Below are 20919 nucleotides of genomic sequence, written 5' to 3'. Positions count from 1 at the left end.
AAATCAAATTTGTGGGTATAATTTCAGCAAATTTTATTTCAGGATAACTTTCAAACATAAAATGGACATCATATGAGATGTTGCTTGCTGAACTTTTGAGTAATTGCTTTTAAAAATGATATCAGAGCAAGAAATCTCACTTTCCTGACCTGTTACCTGTACTCTGACTCGGTATTATCGGCGCAACTCTATTATCGACGTACTCTCAGTATTTTGTCATGTGCGGTCATGTATACATTGAAATTAAAAATCTTTGACCTCATTCAATAAAAAATGTAATGATTAGTTGAATTTGTACTGCTTTACACAGAATATTGATTATTAAATTCATGAATGAAATTCAATGCAGGCATATAGGAAAACTTAAGTACGCCGATAATACGGAGTCCCATGCTACTTAGCATAATTAGGCTATTGAAGTTCAGACTTGTTGCGAGAAAACGTGAAAAACAAAAACAAGTTTTCCCAGCTTTACAGCATCCCTCGCTACCAATTACAAGAATGAATATTCGTAATGGAAAGGTAACAGTTTTTCTCAGTCCATAAATGACAAATTATACGTATTTTGGCAAAAGTAGAGTATGATTGATTGCAAACTAAACTTTATTCGGATAATTATTAATTCGGATGCTTATGAGAAATACTCAGATGTAGCTAATGTTGTAATTGGGGTCCTACTAAACACTGCTAAGGACTGCTAAGGACCTCTAAGGACTGCTAAGGAGCCACAAAGGACTACTAAAGAGGCACAAAGGACCTTAAAATAGCTCCTAGGCCATTCTTATATTACATGGTATTATTTTTAGTGAAAAAAAAATTATAATTTTAAGAAAAAATATGATTTTGGTGAAAATTTTATGAGTTGTCGGACCGCTAAGCACTGCTCAGATACACAAAAGATTGCTAGGGAGACACAAAGGACCTTAAAATACCTCCTAGGGCATTCTTATAATACAAGGTAGTATGTTTAGTGACAAAAAATGTATAATTTTAAGGAAAAATATCATTTTAGTGATAAAATTTATGTTTTTGAAGAGTTGTCGGACCGCTAAGGACTGCTCAGGTGCACTAACAACTGCTAGGGAGGCACAAAGGACCTTCAAATCCCTCCTAGAACATTCTTATAATATATGGTAGTAAGTTAATAGATAAAAATGTATTATTTTTAGAAAAAAATATAATATTGGTGATAGAATTTATGCTTTCGATGAGTTGCAGGACTGCTAAGGACTGCTCAGGTGCGAAAAGGACTGCTAGGGACCTTAAAATATTTCCTAAGGAGGCACAAAGGACCTTAAAATACCTGTAAGGGCATTCTTATAATACAAGGTAGTATGTTTAGTGATAAAAAATGTATAATTTTAAGGAAAAATATCATTATAGTGATAAAATTCATGTTTTTGAAGAGTTGTCGGACAGCTAAGGACTGCTCAGGTGCACTAACAACTGTTAGGGAGGCACAAAGGACCTTCAAATCCCTCCTAGAACATTCTTATAATATATGGTAGTAAGTTAATAGACAAAAATGTATTATTGTAAGAAAAAAATATAATTTTGGTGATAGAATTTATGCTTTCGATGAGTTGCCGGACCGCTAAGGACTGCTCAGGTGCGAAAAGGATTGCTAGGGACCTTATAATATTTCCTAAGGAGGCACAAAGGACCTTAAAATACCTGTAAGGGCATTCTTATAATACAAGGTAGTATGTTTAGTGATAAAAAATGTATAATTTTAAGGAAAAATATCATTATAGTGATAAAATTCATGTTTTTGAAGAGTTGTCGGACCACTAAGGACTGCTCAGGTGCACTAACAACTGCTAGGGAGGCACAAAGGACCTTCAAATCCCTCCTAAAACATTCTTATAATATATGGTAGTAAGTTAATAGACAAAAATGTATTATTGTAAGAAAAAAATATAATTTTGGTGATAGAATTTATGCTTTCGATGAGTTGCAGGACCGCTAAGGACTGCTCAGGTGCGAAAGGACTGCTAAAGACCTTAAAATATTTCCTAAGGAGGCACAAAGGACCTTAAAATACCATAACTACTATATACAAAGACATACCCTGACAATAATGCAGGTACACATATTAATGTTTAAGCACATATCAATAATAAATCCAGTCTTAAACACATATCAAAACATCTATATACATGAACACAGATCTTGACTTTACATATAAATGTACAAGCACATATAAAAAGAATATATATACAAACACATATCATTATGAATCGATCGCATTTTTTCATATACATGTATGTTGAAAATGTGTATATTGGCTGAACAAATTGTCCCTTCTGCACATGGACTATCTATGTCAAATAATAAAGTTATTTAAATATCACAGAAAGGATAACTATTTGGATGAATATTCTGCAAATTGTCAATCTTAAAACAAGATACAAACACCAAATCATTCTTAAATCAAATATGCAAACACATTTCCTTAAAAAAAAACATCAAAAATTATATGACTTTCTAATCCTTTTTTGTTCGAAAACCCAGAAATTACACGCCGCAGGGAGGCGTTTGTTACATTTTTGGGGGAAATGTTACACTAGATGTTCAAATCTCATAGTCCCTGGGATTTTATATTAATGATAATAGCTTTATTTGCTTTAAATAGTACATAATGTTCAATTAATGTAAACAAATAGAACAAATTTCAGCAAAAATACATAAAATCAAGCTCCTTGATCAACGAGTTCCTTTCTTTTTGTATTTCATAGACATTTGAATGAACTGTTCTGAATTAAATAAGAACATTGATAATGAAAGGAAGATTCTTTATTTCCAGATAATGTATTACCATTGTGTTAAAGAAAATTATCATACAGACAGTAACTTTCTATATATATTTACAAAACAATATACAGTGATATAATCAGATTTATGTTTTTAATAGATATTATACAGGCTGAAGTAAATTATAAGTTGTCATAAGCTTGAATTTCTATTTACTAAAATAGTAAATACCAACAAATAAAAATTTTCATTAAAAAATTTACAGATCTGCTTTTAAATTGTTGTAATTTATTACTACCAATTGATGAAATTTTATTTTTATTTATGTGAAATGTCAGTAACATTATTATATGAAGATGTTATTATGATTCAGTGTTATAAGTTCATTATTTCCCAGTATTGATAGTTCTCTATGTTAATGTTTCAGTATAAATGGACAGCTGATCATTCATTAAAATTTATAGTCAAAATATTTGTTTAGGACTTTGTTTACAAACAAATTTTAATTATTATCACTTTTTCATTACTGGGGTCATAACCATATATTAAAATCCTTTTTCTTATGATCTTCTTCCATTTCTTATAATAATTATATTGGTCAAGTGATATGACAATGTGCTGGAATATGGAGACAAATACTTTATTCAGGGTGGTGAAATATATTTGTTTTTTGGGGTTTTTTTTTCATTGACTATATATTTGGCCAATAAAAAAATGATGTTCAATAGATCCTTAGACTAAATTGATCTACAGCCTACTTAATAGGCATTCTCTAACAGAAAGTCCCTCCCACTGTTTTGAAGTATACCACCCTATATTGGCACCCCCACTGGTTTGTAATATATCACACATCCCAATATACAATACACAGCTCCCAATATACAGCTTGTTAACTTCCAATAATGTGCCAGCCCCATCTGTACATGTATGTATATAGTTAGGATCCTTATCCCACTGTTTTATGAGGGGCTGGGATAGATGTTTTGTTTTTTATTGAAGTAAAAAGAATGATCTTAAAGAATCTATGTTTTTAACCATTGATTAATTTTAACCACAATGTCACTTCAACATTCTATATATCCTACTTTAATAGTTTTCTGTGAATATATAGCCTGATAAGATTTATCATTCTGTTATGATTATTCTATTTAATTTTAGTGTGAAATATTTCTATGTACAGTTGCAAAGCTAACTACTTCCATATCATACAACATAAGAACAAGATAAGTTTAGTGTTATTGTAAAAAGAATCATTTGCTCATTTCTGTTACATCTGTCCACTTCAGTTCCTTAAAAAAAAAATATTTATATATATATATTTTTATCACATAAACCCCGGCGCAGGAGAGTAATAAAGCCATTTAATAATCAAAGCACAGAAGGCGCTGAATTTGTTTGGGTCTCAGAAATGTAAGAAAGGTGCAGGTTGTGAGATTATATGTATAGTGCCACCAATGCTTTCCAGCGTTTTAATTGTAGTAAATTGGCTATAAGACTAATTGCAACACTGATATTCAATCCAATGTTTATTTGACTTTAACAATTTGAAAAAAAATGAGTTACCTTTACTGGGATTTGAACTCCAGACCTCTCACTTCCTAAGCGAGCCCGAAAACCCTTCAGCCACGGTGAATTTATATGTGAACGGGCTGAAGAAAACCATATTATTCTAAATTAGGGCTTGTAACGACTTTAACTGTTGTTTAACACAGATGTAAATAATCCTGGAGCTTACTATAAGCATTTATATTTATAAAGAATCAAAGGGCTGCAAGTTCTGTGGTATTTTCTGATCTTTGCAATCTAAATCGTACTGTATATCTGTATGCATTTTCCTGTATAGGTTTATTTTTATGTATTATAATTCATTTTGCAAGGCACCAGAGTTTGATACATACGGAATTCTGCATAACTAGAGTTGCATCAAAAAATCATTTATGTTCATTTTTTACGACAGTCACACTTTATCCTTGTATATCATGGCTACTTCCTTAACAAAAACACTTAAAAAAGAATTTAACAAAAAAAAAAAGTTTCCTCGACTGGGATTCGAACTCGAGACCTCTCACTCACTAAGCGAGCGCGTTACCACTGTACCACGGAGAAGTTATACACATGAAATCTGAATAATATCAAGTGATTCTAAATTTAGAACTTCCATTGCATTTCGGGTTTGTAATCCTTATTAATTTCGAGGATTTTGTTCAGGGTAAACCTGTTGTTTAAAATTGAAGTAAATATTTTAGCGAAAATCCTCTCGCCCAAACAGTCCGACATGTAGAATCTATATATTCCACTACCCGGTTTGTGTAGTATTCGGTAATAAATTCTATTTTCATTGATAAAAACATATTCATCCGGGTAATTTGTGATTGTGCATTTATTGACAATTCTATAAGCCAACGCTATTGTTTAACTTTGAATGCGTTGTAATTTGATGGATACTTGTAACAAAATAAAATATTTCTTTCTTTTAAATCGCTAGTTTTAAGCTGTTTTGAGAACTACTTGTTGTTAGGTTTGTCGTAAACTTCTGTGTCAGAGATTGAATGTCCGCTTTGTATTTAGTTATTTTCGATCAGAAAATACAATAAAACAATATTAGAAATCTTCGACCATTCGGGAATTACTTTGCTTGAAAATTGATGCGCCTGTCTTTGACCATCTTTACGCAGTGATCTCCCCTGAATTTTTCGGCTTTAGTATACATACAAAAGGGAAGTAACCGCTTCAAAAAAGTGGACTACTTTCGGCATTTGCAATTAACAACATTAGACTCTGAAATTTCGCTACCATTATTTGTTTGGTCTGACGACCCAAACAAATAAAAACGATATTACACTAGTGTAAGAAACTTTGACAGGACGTCATTTGCGCTATATATATAAACATAGCATTACACTATGGGCGCGTCATTGTAGAATTACTCATTTTAACAGTTCACTGTTCTTATTTTGTATATGTGATAAATAGAATATTATATTTGTGTAGATTCAATTCTAAATTAATATTGAACTCATTGAATAAAACAGTATTATGCTCGCCACAGCTCGCATAATATGATTTTATTCAACTCTTTCAATAAATTTAGTATTAAACTACACTCATTCAATATCCTCTATATATGTATCCTACCACTTAACATAAGAGCATTTACTTAAAGACCTAGTCAATTTTCACATCCTATGCAGTCCTGTTACTCATCCAAAACATAATAATCAACACCAAAATACATAAAAATAGAAAGATCACTAAACAAAATTAAATAGAATTACTATACTCTAATAATTATTAGTCCCCTACTGGTTTAACCGGAGGGGACTTTAGGTTTACCCTCCGTCCGTCTGTCCGTCTGTCTGTCAGTCCGTCCGTCCACAAAACTGGATCCCGCGATAACGCAAAAAGTACTGAAAATATTTTTATGAAACTTGATATATGGATAGATGGCAGTATGGAGATTATGCATGTCTTTTTTTTTTCTTCCTATGTTGAAAATTCTGGTTGCTATGGCAACAAATAGTCTGAAAATATGGCAAATTTAACACATAAACTGGATCCAGTGATAACTCAAAAAGTACTGAAAATATTTTTATGAAACTTGAAATATGGGTAGATGGCAGTCTGGAGATTATGCACATCTTTTTCTTTTCTTCCTATGTTGAAAATTCTGGTTGCTATGGCAACAAATAGCCTGAATTTCAAGATTTCTGATTTAAATTTTTCAGCTTTTTCACTATATGTTCTTTATTTCTTAAGGTGTTTACTTCAAACTTTAAATACAAGTTTCTGGTCATCAACCACATCATATGTGACAAGGTTTATAACTCTAGCACAAAAATATCAGTATTACCTCCCTTGAACTTAGATTTTTCAGGGGAAAAAATGTTGTCTTTTTTAAGTAACTTCTTTATTTCCTAATGTATCTACTTCAAACTTCATATATATGTTTCTTATTATCACTCGACATTTTTGAGAAGGTTAAATACTCTAGCAAGACTATTTCCAGAATTATGTCCCCCTTGAACTTTTTTTGATTTTTTTTTTGATTTTTTTCGAGAAACTGGTATTTTCACTCCAACTTCTTCATTCCTTATAGGATTTACTTTAAAATCCCACATCGTAATAATATGACAAGGTTGTATAAACATAATTTCCTTACTAAGCATGGAAACTTAACACATTACTGTGATATAGACAAACTTATTTTATTATGTTTTGTGGTCGATATTTTCAAATACAGACTTCATCCTCAAATTCATTATAAATGGCAAAACACAGGAGTGTATGACAATTAAAGAACTTTTTGAGGGACCGGTAGGGGACTACTGTATTGCCCGCAATACTATCAAATGCTTGTTAATTTAAGGTCTTTTGTGCCCCTTAGCGGTCTTCCAATTCATCGAAAACATAAATTCTATCACCAAAATTATTTTTTATCTTAAAATATTACATTTTTTATCTATAAACCTACTACAATATATTATAATAATGCCCTAGGAAGTAACTAAAGGTCCTTAATGTGCCTCCCTAGCAGTTCTTTGCGCACATGAGCAGTCCTTAGCGGTCTGGCAACTCATCGAAAACATAAATTCTATCACCACAATTATATTTTTTCTTAAAATTATACCTTTTTTCTCACTAAACATACTACCATATATTATAAGAATGCCCTAGGAAGTAATTTAAGGTCCTTTGTGCCTCCCCAGCAGTTCTTTGCGCACATGAGCAGTCCTTAGCGGTCTGGCAACTCATCGAAAACATAAAATCTATCACCACAATTATTTTTTTTCTTAAAATTATACCTTTTTTCTCACTAAACATACTACCATATATTATAAGAATGCCCTAGGAAGTAATTTAAGGTCCTTTGTGCCTCCCTAGCAGTTCTTTGCGCACCTGAGCAGTCCTTAGCGGTCCAGCAACTCATCGAAAACATAAATTCTATCACCACAATTATATTTTTTCTTAACATTATACATTTTTTCTCACTAAACATACTACCATATATTATAAAAATGCCCTAGGAAGTAATTTAAGGTCCTTTGTGCCTCCCTAGCAGTTCTTTGCGCACATGAGCAGTGACCTTAGCGGTCTGGCAACTCATCGAAAACATAAAATCTATCACCACAATTATATTTTTTCTTCAAATTATACATTTTTTCTCACTAAACATACTACCATATATTATAAGAATGCCCTAGGAAGTAATTTAAGGTCCTTTGTGCCTCCCCAGCAGTTCTTTGCGCACATGAGCAGTCCTTAGCGGTCTGGCAACTCATCGAAAACATAAAATCTATCACCACAATTATTTTTTTTCTTAAAATTATACCTTTTTTCTCACTAAACATACTACCATATATTATAAGAATGCCCTAGGAAGTAATTTAAGGTCCTTTGTGCCTCCCTAGCAGTTCTTTGCGCACATGAGCAGTCCTTAGCGGTCTGGCAACTCATCGAAAACATAAATTCTATCACCACAATTATATTTTTTCTTAAAATTATACCTTTTTTCTCACTAAACATACTACCATATAATATAAGAATGCCCTAGGAAGTAATTTAAGGTCCTTTGTGTCTCCCTAGCAGTCCTTTGTGCCCCTAGGAGGTATTTTAAGATTCTTTGTACCTCCCTAGCAGTCCTTAGCGGTCCTGCAATTCATCGAAAACATAAATTCTATCACCAAAATTATATTTTTCCTTAAAATAATACATTTTTTTATCTATTAACTTACTACAATATAATATAAAAATGCCCTAGGAAGTAAGTTAAGGTCCTTTGTGCCTCCCTAGCAGTCCTTTGCGCACCTGAGCTCTCCTTAGCAGTCCAGCAACTCATCAAAAACATAAATTCTATCACGAAAATTATATTTTTTCTTAAAATAATACATTTTTTGTCACTAAGCATACTACCATATATTATAAGAATGTTCTAGGAGTGATTTTAAGGTCCTTTGGGCCTCGCTTATAGTCTTTTGTGTACCTGAGCAGTCCTTAGCGGTCTGGCAACTCATCGAAAACATAAATTCTATCACCAAAATTATATTTTTTCTTAAAATTATACATTTTTTCTCACTAAACATACTACCATATATTATAAGAATGCCCTAGGAGATATTTAACCCATTACTTCATGAGCATTTTGTGAAAAATGGCTGTTTTCATTGAAAAGTCTCCCGTTACAAGTTCAAATTGCTATAATACTATAAAAACTGCTTGAACACTAATCAAACTTGGCACAAATGTTGACTGGACCATTGCCCTTGCAACAACATGCTCAGGCTTTAATTTTCTGTTACCATGGCAACGAGGGGGCATCTCAAAATTGCCCAAAATCACTATTTTGCGTTGATTTTTTCCATCATAATTGATTTCAAAGTGCTGCAACTTCTCAATGGATTGAGATAGTGTCAAATGCTTTTCAGCGTTGGTTACACGTTACCTTATGATCAATCTGGGGTCATTTATAGCCTCTCACAAGTCCAAAATTTTCTTGGCGATGAGGGGGACTCCGCCCCCCTTCAAACCCCCCAAACAGAAGGGGGCACATCCCCCTTCTGGCAACCCCCTGATGTATCTTTTGGTTGGGGGGCCGCGCCGAAAAAGTGGTCACTTTTTTTTAACAACATTTCTCAAACAAAAACAAGTGTTAAGGGCCTAAATAATGCATTTTTCACCATTTGAGACAACAAAAAGGGGGGGGTGAAAAAGGCGTTAAAAGGCGTGTATATGAAGTAATGGGTTAACAGAAAATGATGAAAATACTTGAAATTACTCTAAATTGCGTTTTTCCATGTTTAAACATGGCCTGTCATATAAATTTGAAGAAAAATTGTTGTTTTGTAGATTTTTTTATTTTTTTCATTAACCCATTACTTCATGAGCATTTTGTGAAAAATGGCTGTTTTCATTGAAAAGTCTCCCGTTACAAGTTCAAATTGCTATAATACTATAAAAACTGCTTCAACACTAATCAAACTTGGCACAAATGTTGACTGGACCATTGCCCTTGCAACAACATGCTCAGGCTTTAATTTTCTGTTACCATGGCAACGAGGGGGCATCTCAAAATTGCCAAAAATCACTATTTTGCGTTGATTTTTTCCATCATAATTGATTTCAAAGTGCTGCAACTTCTCAATGGATTGAGATAGAGTCAAATGCTTTTCAGCGTTGGTTACACGTTACCTTATGATCAATCTGGGGTCATTTATAGCCTCTCACAAGTCCAAAATTTTCTTGGCGATGAGGGGGACTCCGCCCCCCTTCAAACCCCCCCAAACAGAAGGGGGCACATCCCCCTTCTGGCAACCCCCTGATGTATCTTTTGGTTGGGGGCTGCGCCGAAAAAGTGGTCACTTTTTTTAACAACATTTCTCAAACAAAAACAAGTGTTAAGGGCCTAAATAATGCATTTTTCACCATTTGAGACACCATTTGAGCAGTCCTTTGTGCCCCTAGGAGGTATTTTGAGATTCTTTGTACCTCCCTAGCAGTCCTTAGCGGTCCTCCAATTCATCGAAAACATAAATTCTATCACTAAAATTATATTTTTTCTTTAAAAAATACATTTTTTATCTATTAACTTACTACAATATAATATAAAAATGCCCTAGGAAGTAATTTAAGGTCCTTTGTGCCTCCCTAGCAGTTGTTAGTGCACCTGAGCAGTCCTTAGCGGTCCGGCAACTCATTGAAAGCATAAATTCTATCACCAAAATTATATTTTTTTTAAAATTATACATTTTTTCTCACTAAACATACTACCATATATTATAAGAATGCCCTAGGAGGTATTTAAATGTCCTTTGTGCCTCCCTAGCAGTCCTTTGTGCCCCTAGGAGGTATTTTAAGATTCTTTGTACTTCCCTAGCAGTCCTGCAACTCATCAAAAACATAAATTCTATCACCAAAATTATATTTTTTTCTTTTTGTCTATTAACTTACTATCATATATTATAATAATGTTCTAGGAGGGATTTGAAGGTCCTTTGTGCCTCCCTAGCAGTTGTTAGTGCACCTGAGCAGTCCTTAGCTGTCCGACAACTCTTCAAAAACATGAATTTTATCACTATAATGATATTTTTCCTTAAAATTATACATTTTTTATCACTAAACATACTACCATGTATTATAAGAATGCCCTTACAGGTATTTTAAGGTCCTTTGTGCCTCCTTAGGAAATATTTTAAGGTCCCTAGCAGTCCTTTTCGCACCTGAGCAGTCCTTAGCGGTCCGGCAACTCATCGAAAGCATAAATTCTATCACCAAAATTATATTTTTTTCTTACAATAATACATTTTTGTCTATTAACTTACTACCATATATTATAAGAATGTTCTAGGAGGGATTTGAAGGTCCTTTGTGCCTCCCTAGCAGTTGTTAGTGCACCTGAGCAGTCCTTAGCGGTCCGACAACTCTTCAAAAACATAAATTTTATCACTAAAATGATATTTTTCCTTAAAATTATACATTTTTTGTCACTAAACATACTACCTTGTATTATAAGAATGCCCTAGGAGGTATTTTAAGGTCCTTTGTGCCTCCCTAGCAGTCTTTTGTGTATCTGAGCAGTCCTTAGCGGTCCGACAACTCATAAAATTTTCACCAAAATCATATTTTTTCTTAAAATTATAATTTTTTTTTCACTAAAAATAATACCATGTAATATAAGAATGGCCTAGGAGCTATTTTAAGGTCCTTTGTGCCGCTTTAGTAGTCCTTTGTGGCTCCTTTGTGGCTCCTTAGCAGTCCTTAGCGGTCCTTAGCAGTCTTTAGCAGTGTTTAGTAGGACCGTTGTAATTGTATGTAAGACTTAATTATCCTACTGTTTTTTGTAATTGTTTAACTGTTTTAGAGGTGAAAGATTGTCATATGAACTGTAACTGTTGAAGAATGTAAATATTACTTGTAAAATAATAAACTGTTAATACTTTTTTTAGCCCGAAGATCTGATGAATATGCAGCATTGTAATTTACTGTGTCTACCTGAAAATTATCAGATGAAATACTACTTCTATCATGGCTTATCCTGGCCACAGGTAAACTACACAAAATATAATTTAATTTAAAGTTATAATAAAATAGAACATTAATTAATAATTTGATTTCCTGAAAGTTGTGATTATTCTATTAATTAGTGTTACACGATCCTTATTTCACATATAAGTATTAAAAAAGCTATATGGATGTTGTTTATATTTTGTTTGTTAGTTTCATGTGAAGTAAAGTATTTAATTGTTGTACATAACAACTTTGATTTAACTCAACATCTATAAAATCTACTTACCCACACACTAACATACTATTGCAACAGTTTAAATTTTAGCATGACTTAAAATACATTATAAGTCATTAAGTGCCAAATCTAATAACCTGAAATGTCTGGAGCAAGATTTATATTAATCATCTTATTCATGAAAATCTCCTGTAAAGTACCTTTTGCTGACATTTTCTTTCAAATAAGTTATTTCAGCCATGTCTGTATGTGTGGGATAGTTGTTTGAAATAGTAATTCTTTAGAATTATTTTTAAACAAAGTAAATCTTTTTTTCTAGCTTTCATATGTTGCTGAGGACGAGTGTGGGAAAATTGTTGGATATGTATTAGCTAAAATGTAAGTTATGTGTATGAAATATTCATTAACCATTTGAATGCTTGCCATACACATGTATGCTAAATACATGTCTAAATCATCTGTATAGAGTCAGGCCTGTCTGCACATTGACATGGTCTGACCATGTTGTATATTGTTGGTTGCTGCATTTATATTCTTAAATCTAAACCTATTTTAAAATACTTAAGATAATACCAACATGCGATACAATCCAAATAATTTAGATATTTTTGAAATGAGGAAGGGTAGACATGGCCGTGTGGTTAAGGTGTCTGCCTGTCATTCAAGTGCTTGTGGGTTAGAGTCTTTTTGTTATGACCATGGTTCCTCATAGCACTAGTAGTAGTTGGTTTCAGAAAGCTGTTTTATGAGTGGTTAATAAAAGCTCAAGTTAAAATCTAAATATTTTTAAGCTATAAAAGAGTCAACTTTACAAGTTAGATATTTGATCACACCATGGTATTAACATAACTTTAGTGTTAATGAATATTTTTGTTTTTCATTATAGGGAGGAAGATCCAGAAGATTCTGTTCCACATGGCCACATAACCTCGCTGGTATTCTGAGTATTTTGTTGTTAAAACTGTTAAAAATGCAAGACTACACCTATTTGTGTTGGTCATTTTGTCTTTCTTTGTCTGATCAATGCATAAGTAGGTCACAGGAGCTAAAAAAAACATTGTAGACTTTAAAATTGAAATCTTTAGTCTTCTGCTCTGTAACTATAATGCTCAGAGCTTAAATATTTGGCATGTACATGTAGCCTCACCTTTTAGTCCTCTACAAAAATTATATACACCATGCGACTGGAGTCAAGATGGCCCAGCCCCTTGGGTCACTGAATTATATAGGAAAATATATTTAAGTCTTCTTTTGTAAAACTGCAATACCATGAGCTTGGATATTTGGTAAATAGCAATTCATAACTTTTCGTGTGTTTTTTAAGTTTTATTTATTATTCCCCTAATGTGCAGGTAACACAATTCTTTCATGTAAAAGTATGTCTGTTTCACTTATTTGTCTATTTCTGAAAAAATACAAAACAAAAAAAAAAACATGTAAGAAACTTGCATTATGCTTTACAAAAGCTTTTGCATTCATATTTGAGAAATATCATACATGTTCCTAACTCTGATTTGCAATTTGTCAAAATTGATATAAAGTCTTGGGTTTTGTTAAAGATGCACTCTCATATCTCAAGCTGTTGACTCATGCATGACTTCAATATGTTTGTTTTTTTTTCCACCAAATTTGACAACTCTGCCTTTCATTTTGACAGAGTTGTGGCCCTTTTAGTGAAAAATATAAATTTTAGGTTTTGATGCAATTATTTAAAATAATTGCATCAAAACCTGAACTTGATAATTATGTTTTCACTAAAATAATTTATTTTGTATTTAGACCAGGGTGAGACTTGTGCATCTAAAAATATATATTTTCCATTAATAGGCTGTGAAAAGGTCATACAGAAGGCTTGGTTTAGCTAAAAAGTTGATGGATCAGGCGTCTCGAGCCATGGTGGAATGTTTTGATGCGAGATATGTCTCATTGCACGTGCGGAAAAGTAACAGAGCAGCGTTACATCTATATACAGAAACATTGAGATTTCAGTATGTATTGTATGTAAAACATTTGGTCCACTGACATGTTAGACATAAACTTTTAAATCACTTACCCAGTCAAACTAGTCTGAAGTTTACATCGCCTATCTTGAACTTTACCTGATCGTTATTAATTCCAGTGAAATGTTTAAAAACTTTAATGACTACTACAATTCAAATCCGCATTGTGGTAACATTTTAAGTATTCTGATTGATAAATGTTGAACAGTAGAGCAATGTTTAAACCTCTGTAGGCATTTCGATTAAGGCAAGAAGGTGAAACATGTCCTTTACTTAATGTGATGATATACTGTCATGGTTCATTAGTCGGTTTCAAATACAAAGTTGTTTCTAAATACTCTCCTGCTTAGCTCAATAAGAAGAGCATTTGATAAGTAATCCAGGGGTGGCTTGTTAGACCCTTAGGCTAGGCGTAATTGATTTCGGACATTGAGATGGTCATTTGTACACAACAGCTGAATCTGAGATTTTGTGGGATAAGTATTCGGTTTCTTGTGTAGGAAGAGGTAATTACTGGTTAGTTATCCAGGAAAGCTGATGAGGTTGATCTGCCACCGAAATATGACCCAAAAACATTTGTTCAAACAAACAAACACAAGGTATCCTGTCTTGTTAGTTAAGTAGGGATATTGCTTGGTCTTCTGATCTCGTGATTTCAGTTCTTGGACAAAGAACAGTATTGTTGTCTCTGATAAAACAAGCACATTATGATTTCATCCTGCTCTACTGATTCATGTTACATTCAGAAAGTAAGAAAGTAACGGTAAAGAATTTAGAAAGGTAAAGAATTTAGAAACACTTGAAAGCGAAGTTCCAATTTGCACATCATGTAAATTTTTTGTACTTTATTCAATAAAACAAACTTACCAATGTAAATATTAAGTTAATTGACTTAATCTTTTGCACGCTAGTTTTTTTGCCACTGAAAGTTTAAATTGTTTTACTAAAATGTCAGTGAAATTCTTAAAATCTCTTTCTATTTGTGTACAGAATAAGTGAAATTGAGCCGAAGTATTACGCAGATGGTGAAGATGCCTATGCCATGAGAAGAGATCTAGCAGAATTTAAAGTTACTGTAAGTTTTGTTTTGAAGTAAATAACAATACCAAGTGTTTTATGTAGCAGTATATTTGTTTTCAAACTATTTAAATATATTTAAGTTTGATCCTTAAAGCTGCATGCCGTGAGATATTTCAAGAAAATAAGACTTGAGAAATTGTAAAAAGATTTCAAGAGGGGTAAAAGATTTATGAATCAAGTAATAATTTACATGTTATTTGCAATTTATGACCCAGTATTCATCACCCTATTAGTTCTGCATGACTAATGCAGTATGGGCCATTTTTTTGCATATTTTGACTCATTTTGGTAATTTACATGGATTTTAAGTGCCATTTTTGATGTGTAAATTACTTTCTTTGTTCACCTCACAATATTTTACTTTTAAATACATTTTCAAAATTTTGAGCTTTTTCATAAGATTATTCTTATTGGCTAGGACTGAATATGTGTATCTTTCTGTCCCAGATATTAGTTCAGTTGGCTGTTGTGGTTTAAACATTCTCAACTTTTTGGCTCTTTTCCATCAGTCTTTGTTGAAGGACCTCAAACTCAATGAGAGTTGTATGAATACACAAAATGAATACAGAGTTTCAGTCTAACCTACGCTAAATAAACATGTAAAAAATATTGTTTTAGATGCTTGGATTGGTTGACTTAGATTATTCCATTATATCATGTAAAAGTCCACCTAAACTAAGAAAATGTATAGATATAAAAGTAAATTGTACATCGTGGTTATACATATAATTATGTATGTAGAAAAAGGAAGTACAGATATTAACCTGTTGACTGTATTTCAGATTTTGTTACAAGTGTGCATCAATTGGCGTTCTTAAATTGTATCTGATAGACATATTTTTCAATCTTAATTTTACCAAAATGAATTATTACTTTAATTTTTCATGTGATGTCAATAAATACATTGGTTGTTACTCTTTATACAAAGATAACACCCTCAGTTTTTTTCTGAAGTCACATGGTGAATACTTTTAATTCATATTAACTCTGAGAAAAAGTTTTGTATTGTTCAGATTGATGGTTAAACCTGCTTAGATAAATAGGTAACTATAATATATTATGCAAGAAAAGAAAATTGAGAGTTGTCTCCCTTAGTCTGAGAACTATATGGTAGATACTGAATATAATGATCAGTGGTCCTGCACCTTAACTGTTTTAAAAAGTCTGATTTAAGGAATCACTGTGCTATAATGATGGCTCCAGCTCCAAAGCTCTTAGACATTAAGTGATGAAAAAGAGCTTGGAATATAGTCCACAGTAATCTTAATGAATTTCAGAAACTTATTCTAATACAAAACTCAGGAAATATGCTGGAAATTATGTTTTGTTTAAAGTTTACAAAACATTAAGACACCATAACATATTTGTAGGATATGCAAAACCTCCGAGTTAATTTAAAGCTTTACATTACACGTATTTCTATTGCTCAGAGCTTTTGTTTCGTAAGAATTTGTGTGTTTTTATTAAATCCTTAACCTGGAACTGAAAGTGACATGCCTTTGCCACCAGTATAAAGCAAGGCCAGTCTGCAAATCCTAGCATTCTGACCTGGCTGCGTACAGTCGGTAGATCATTCGTTGTATTTAAAGTGACATTATGCTCATATTTTCATAGTCAAGTTGAGCTGAATTGACTTTATAATTATTTCAAAAGATTGACTGTTAAAATGGTATTTGACCAACATGTGATATTTGAAAATGTTTAGGATAAAATTATAAATCTGCCTTTAATATAAAAAGACTGTCCCACTCTTTTTATAAACTGAACGGTACACTTAAATTTTAATGGATATTGACAGAAAATTCCTTAGGATCCGTGCTTTATTTATTGTTTTTGCAAAGTCAATTTAAAATTAAATCAAAAAGAATTATTGCAAAATGAAAACTTATTTATACATTCACATGTTCACTCACTATATACCTTTGGATGGGCATGTCACTTTAAATACTGAAAACCTTGAAATAATACTAAATACTAAAACATTGAAATGCCTGTTCCAGATTCAATTTTTCAGTCAGGAATAAAATGAGTGCCTAAATCGCTGAGGGCTTAGCTCACTTACTGAGCCTTCCTTGCTATTTGCCATTAAATTTCTCTGAATTCTTCATGAACAGAAGTTTTCAAGCAAGCTTTTCATCAGGCTTACAGATCTTCCTCTACCAGTAAACCTGAAAAGTTGCCATATGAGGCTGTTTTCCTCCTAAGTTGCCATAATAAGCAGGTTTTAATCAAATAATGAAGCTGGAAAGTTTCCAAAATAAATTTTCGTAAATAAATTTGTTAATTATGTAATTAAAATATTATAAAATGGATCCTGTGTAACTTAATCAATAGACAATGAGTAGCTTATTGAATTATAAATGAGCCGTGTCATGACAAAACCAACATAAACCACATTTGCGACCAGCATGGATCCAGACCAGCCTGCGCATACGCGCAGTCTGATCAGGATCTATGCTGTTTGCTGTCAGTTTCTCCACTTGTAATAGAGTTGGTAAGCGAACAGCATGGATTCTGATCAGACTGCGCGGATGCGCAGACTGGTCTGGATCCATGCTGATCGCAAACCCACTATGTTGGTTTTTGACACGGCTCGTATAGCTTGCAATATTATTATCTTATTTCAGGAAAAGGAGAAAGAGACATGTGCTATGGCTATGGAGCAAGCAAGGAAAGCTGAAATATCAACTGTAGCATCTAATCTAGAGAAAGTGACAGTCTCCTGATAGCATGTAAACTTGTGATAGGACAGATTTTAATTACAAATATACTGTAAACATCGGCTTGAAGAAAATGACTTAATTTTAAGACAATTTTGTAAGAAAAAAAATTTTTGTCTGATGCAACAAAATGTTTCAGTGTTTGGAGAATTGTGACAATTATTCATTGCTATCAACATTATTTCAAAGAAATGTGACTAAAATTTTAGATATTTATGTTAATAGAAAATTGCACCTTTTATACTGCAAAATGTTGCAGTGCTTGGAGAATTGCAACATTGACATTTCTAAAATTAATGGGCTAAATTTTATAAATATCTTTGATTTTGAAAAAAAAATCACAAATATGCCAAAAAATATTGGCTAGTTTGTGGAAACAAAGATTTGGTTCTCGACTTAAGATTATTTATTGAAAATCACACAAAATTGAACGAAAATCAGCAAGACACGCTCTCAGTAAAATATCAAACCCCCTTTGAAATGTGCATTACCCATTTTTTTACATCCTTCTTCTGTTAAAAGTTCCTGGATCTATGCTTGATGTTACTAGTGTTTATAGTGTAAAATGTTATTTCTTAATTTAAACAATATTGTCAGCAAAATTTATCTTTTTTCTTATGTGACTTTAAACTATGTTCATATGATAGAAATTAATAGGCAATATTTGTAACAGATGATTCACATTGCCAGATTAGTAAATGCCTTTGTATAAAACATAAAATGAAATATTTTTTTTTATGTATTCAGCAGGAGCTTGAGATTATCAAAATTTCTTGAAATATTTATGATTGCATTTTGTTCTATAATACATTTTTCAAAACTGTCATTTGATTGTCAAGACAAAGTACATGTACATGTATTTATATTCATATTTATATTATACAAGATAGGTATAATTATTTGCCTTTCAAATCAATGAAAATGTTTTTTCTGTACTATAGGAGGGTTTTGGGCAGTTTTATATTATTTGTTCATAAAAAATCCTGAAAATATTTGAAGTTTGGAAAAATATGCTTCAAAACTGAAAATTAACTTTGATTTCCATTTTTCTACTTTACAAGGACTTCAGAAATAAAAGTTTTTTAATAAAAAGAAAATTGTGTTTGCTTTTCTGTGATTTTTGTAGCAATATTTAATCTGTTGCCGAGATGTTGGAAAATATGCTTTATAAAAATGATCTCCGTCTGTCTGTCTGTTCAGTTCATAACTAAGCCATTTATCAAAGAACTTGGCACAAATATTTGTTATAATAAGACAATGTGTCATGCACAGCACCCAGACCTTTGCCTCAAGGTCACTTGAAGGTCAAAGCTTAACATGGTCTGTGATAGGGTATGCTTTGTGTCTGTTCCATAACTTTCATAGATCAAGGGATTTTGACATTCCTTGGCACAAATGTTCACAATTAGACAATGTGACCCTTACCTCCAAGGTCAAAGTCACACTTGGAGGTCAAAGCTTAACATGGTCTGTTATAGGGTACAGTTTGTTTCCAGTCCATAACTTTTACATAGATTCTAAAAGGATTTTAAAACTACTTGGCACAAATGTTCACAATGGAATAAGATGATGTGTTATGCGCAACACCCAGACCCAAATCTCTAAGGTCAAGGTCACACTAGGAGGTCAAAGCCTAACGTGATCTGTTACAGAGTATGATGCCAAGTCAGTCCCAAGCAAATAAAATGTCATTGGTAAATCGCCCACATACCTTAATCAATGAAAAGGTTATGGACCAGACATGAAATATACCCTGTGACCATACCCTTTATTGATTTGTATAATTGTCACATTTTATAGTTTTGAAATGGTGATAACACATACACATAAGTTATTTCATTCTATTTCTTTTATGAATTTAGATCAGTGCAGATCTAGCATTGATCAAAATTTTGCACTTGAAGTCCAAATCCATACCTCAGTCTTTTGAAATAGTACCTCAGTCTTTTGAAATAGAACAAAATTTGTACTTTGTGTAAACAAAATTTGTGCTTTGTGTAAAACTTCTTTAGGCGGTGGACATTGGTACAAATTCTTGTTAGGGATATATCAATATCGTTTAGTTGCAAGCAAAATAAGGGTAAGAATGGATGCTTCAGATTGCCAAGTCTCGATTTGGGAGCTTCTGGTAGTTGAATGTATGGCAGATATACAATGTATGTGAAAATTAACAAGTGAAAGTCCAGTTGATAACCTAAGTTTATATAATATAAGGAAATGGTAATGGAAAACAGTTTAAACTTGTTAATGCCAACAAGGGAATTCAAATGACTAACATGAATTGTACAGTTCCAGTAATGATAACGTTCCTTTGTGATCAAAATCCATATATCATGCGCAGCATTATTGACTTGAAATAACATGCCACACATATTTCTTTAATTCCAATTTGAAACAGTTTCTATTTAGGACACACCTGTTTTGTCTGAAGTATATTCTCTACATGCTTAAAATGGTTTTAGTATCACTTGATACAATTATTCCATTGCGATAAGAGTTGCCTGTATGAAGCTGGTAAAAGGGATTCAAAGTTAGTCTGGACAAGATTGTTGTGTAAGTGGGGACACACAGACATGAGCCTTAGCTTGATGTGGTAGACATTTGTGCAAAGTTATTTTAAAATCCTTCCATGCATGACAAAGTTACAGTCCGGACACGATTGTGTGTACCTATTATTTTCAAATTGTTAGTGTGCCCTTGACCTTTGAGGTAGAGACGTAATTCTTGGACGCGACACATGGTTTTGATGTGGTAGACATTTATGCCAAATTATTTTAAAATCATTCAATGCATGACAAAGTTACAGTCCGGACACGAATGTGTGTACCTATTTTCTCTAATTGTGATAATGTGAAACTTCAAAATGATAATGTGACCTTGACCTTTGAGGTAGGGACGTAATTCTTGGATACCACACATCGTCTTAATGTGGTAGACATTTATGCCTAGTTATTTTAAAATCATTCAATGCATAACAAAGTTACAGTCCGGGTACAAATGTGTGAACCTATTTACTCTAATTGCGAATATGTGAAACTTCAAAATGATAGTGTGACCTTGACCTTTGAGGTAGGGACGTGGTTCTTGAACGTGACACATCATCTTGATGTGGTAGACATTTGTGCCAAGT

At 32.6% G+C, this 20919-nt stretch overlaps 1 protein-coding gene across 1 annotated transcript; it reads left to right on the top strand.

Annotated features, from left to right (window-relative positions):
* Positions 1–364: 364 nt before the first annotated feature.
* LOC132742762 (N-alpha-acetyltransferase 11-like) lies at positions 365–18246 on the top strand. The gene is made up of 7 exons (XM_060731231.1): positions 365–522; positions 11694–11792; positions 12309–12367; positions 12876–12924; positions 13817–13977; positions 14980–15064; positions 17697–18246. Exons 1-7 carry the CDS (start codon positions 391–393, stop codon positions 17793–17795), a joined length of 684 nt encoding a protein of 227 aa, XP_060587214.1. The 5' UTR covers positions 365–390; the 3' UTR covers positions 17796–18246.
* The last annotated feature ends 2673 nt before the right edge of the window (positions 18247–20919 follow it).

Source organism: Ruditapes philippinarum, unplaced genomic scaffold (assembly GCF_026571515.1).
Source record: "Ruditapes philippinarum isolate M1 unplaced genomic scaffold, ASM2657151v2 ctg166_1_1_1_1, whole genome shotgun sequence".
NCBI classification, from domain to species: Eukaryota; Metazoa; Mollusca; class Bivalvia; order Venerida; family Veneridae; genus Ruditapes; species Ruditapes philippinarum.
This window is presented reverse-complemented; position numbering and strand designations above follow the sequence as displayed.

Bases quoted from the DNA above. Each gene is read 5' to 3' on its own strand.
- LOC132742762 (XM_060731231.1), top strand. From the start codon at position 391: ATGCTACTTAGCATAATTAGGCTATTGAAGTTCAGACTTGTTGCGAGA. The intron at 523-11,693 runs GTAACAGTTTTT...TACTTTTTTTAG, and splicing joins TGAATATTCGTAATGGAAAG to CCCGAAGATCTGATGAATAT. The intron at 11,793-12,308 runs GTAAACTACACA...CTTTTTTTCTAG, and splicing joins ATGGCTTATCCTGGCCACAG to CTTTCATATGTTGCTGAGGA.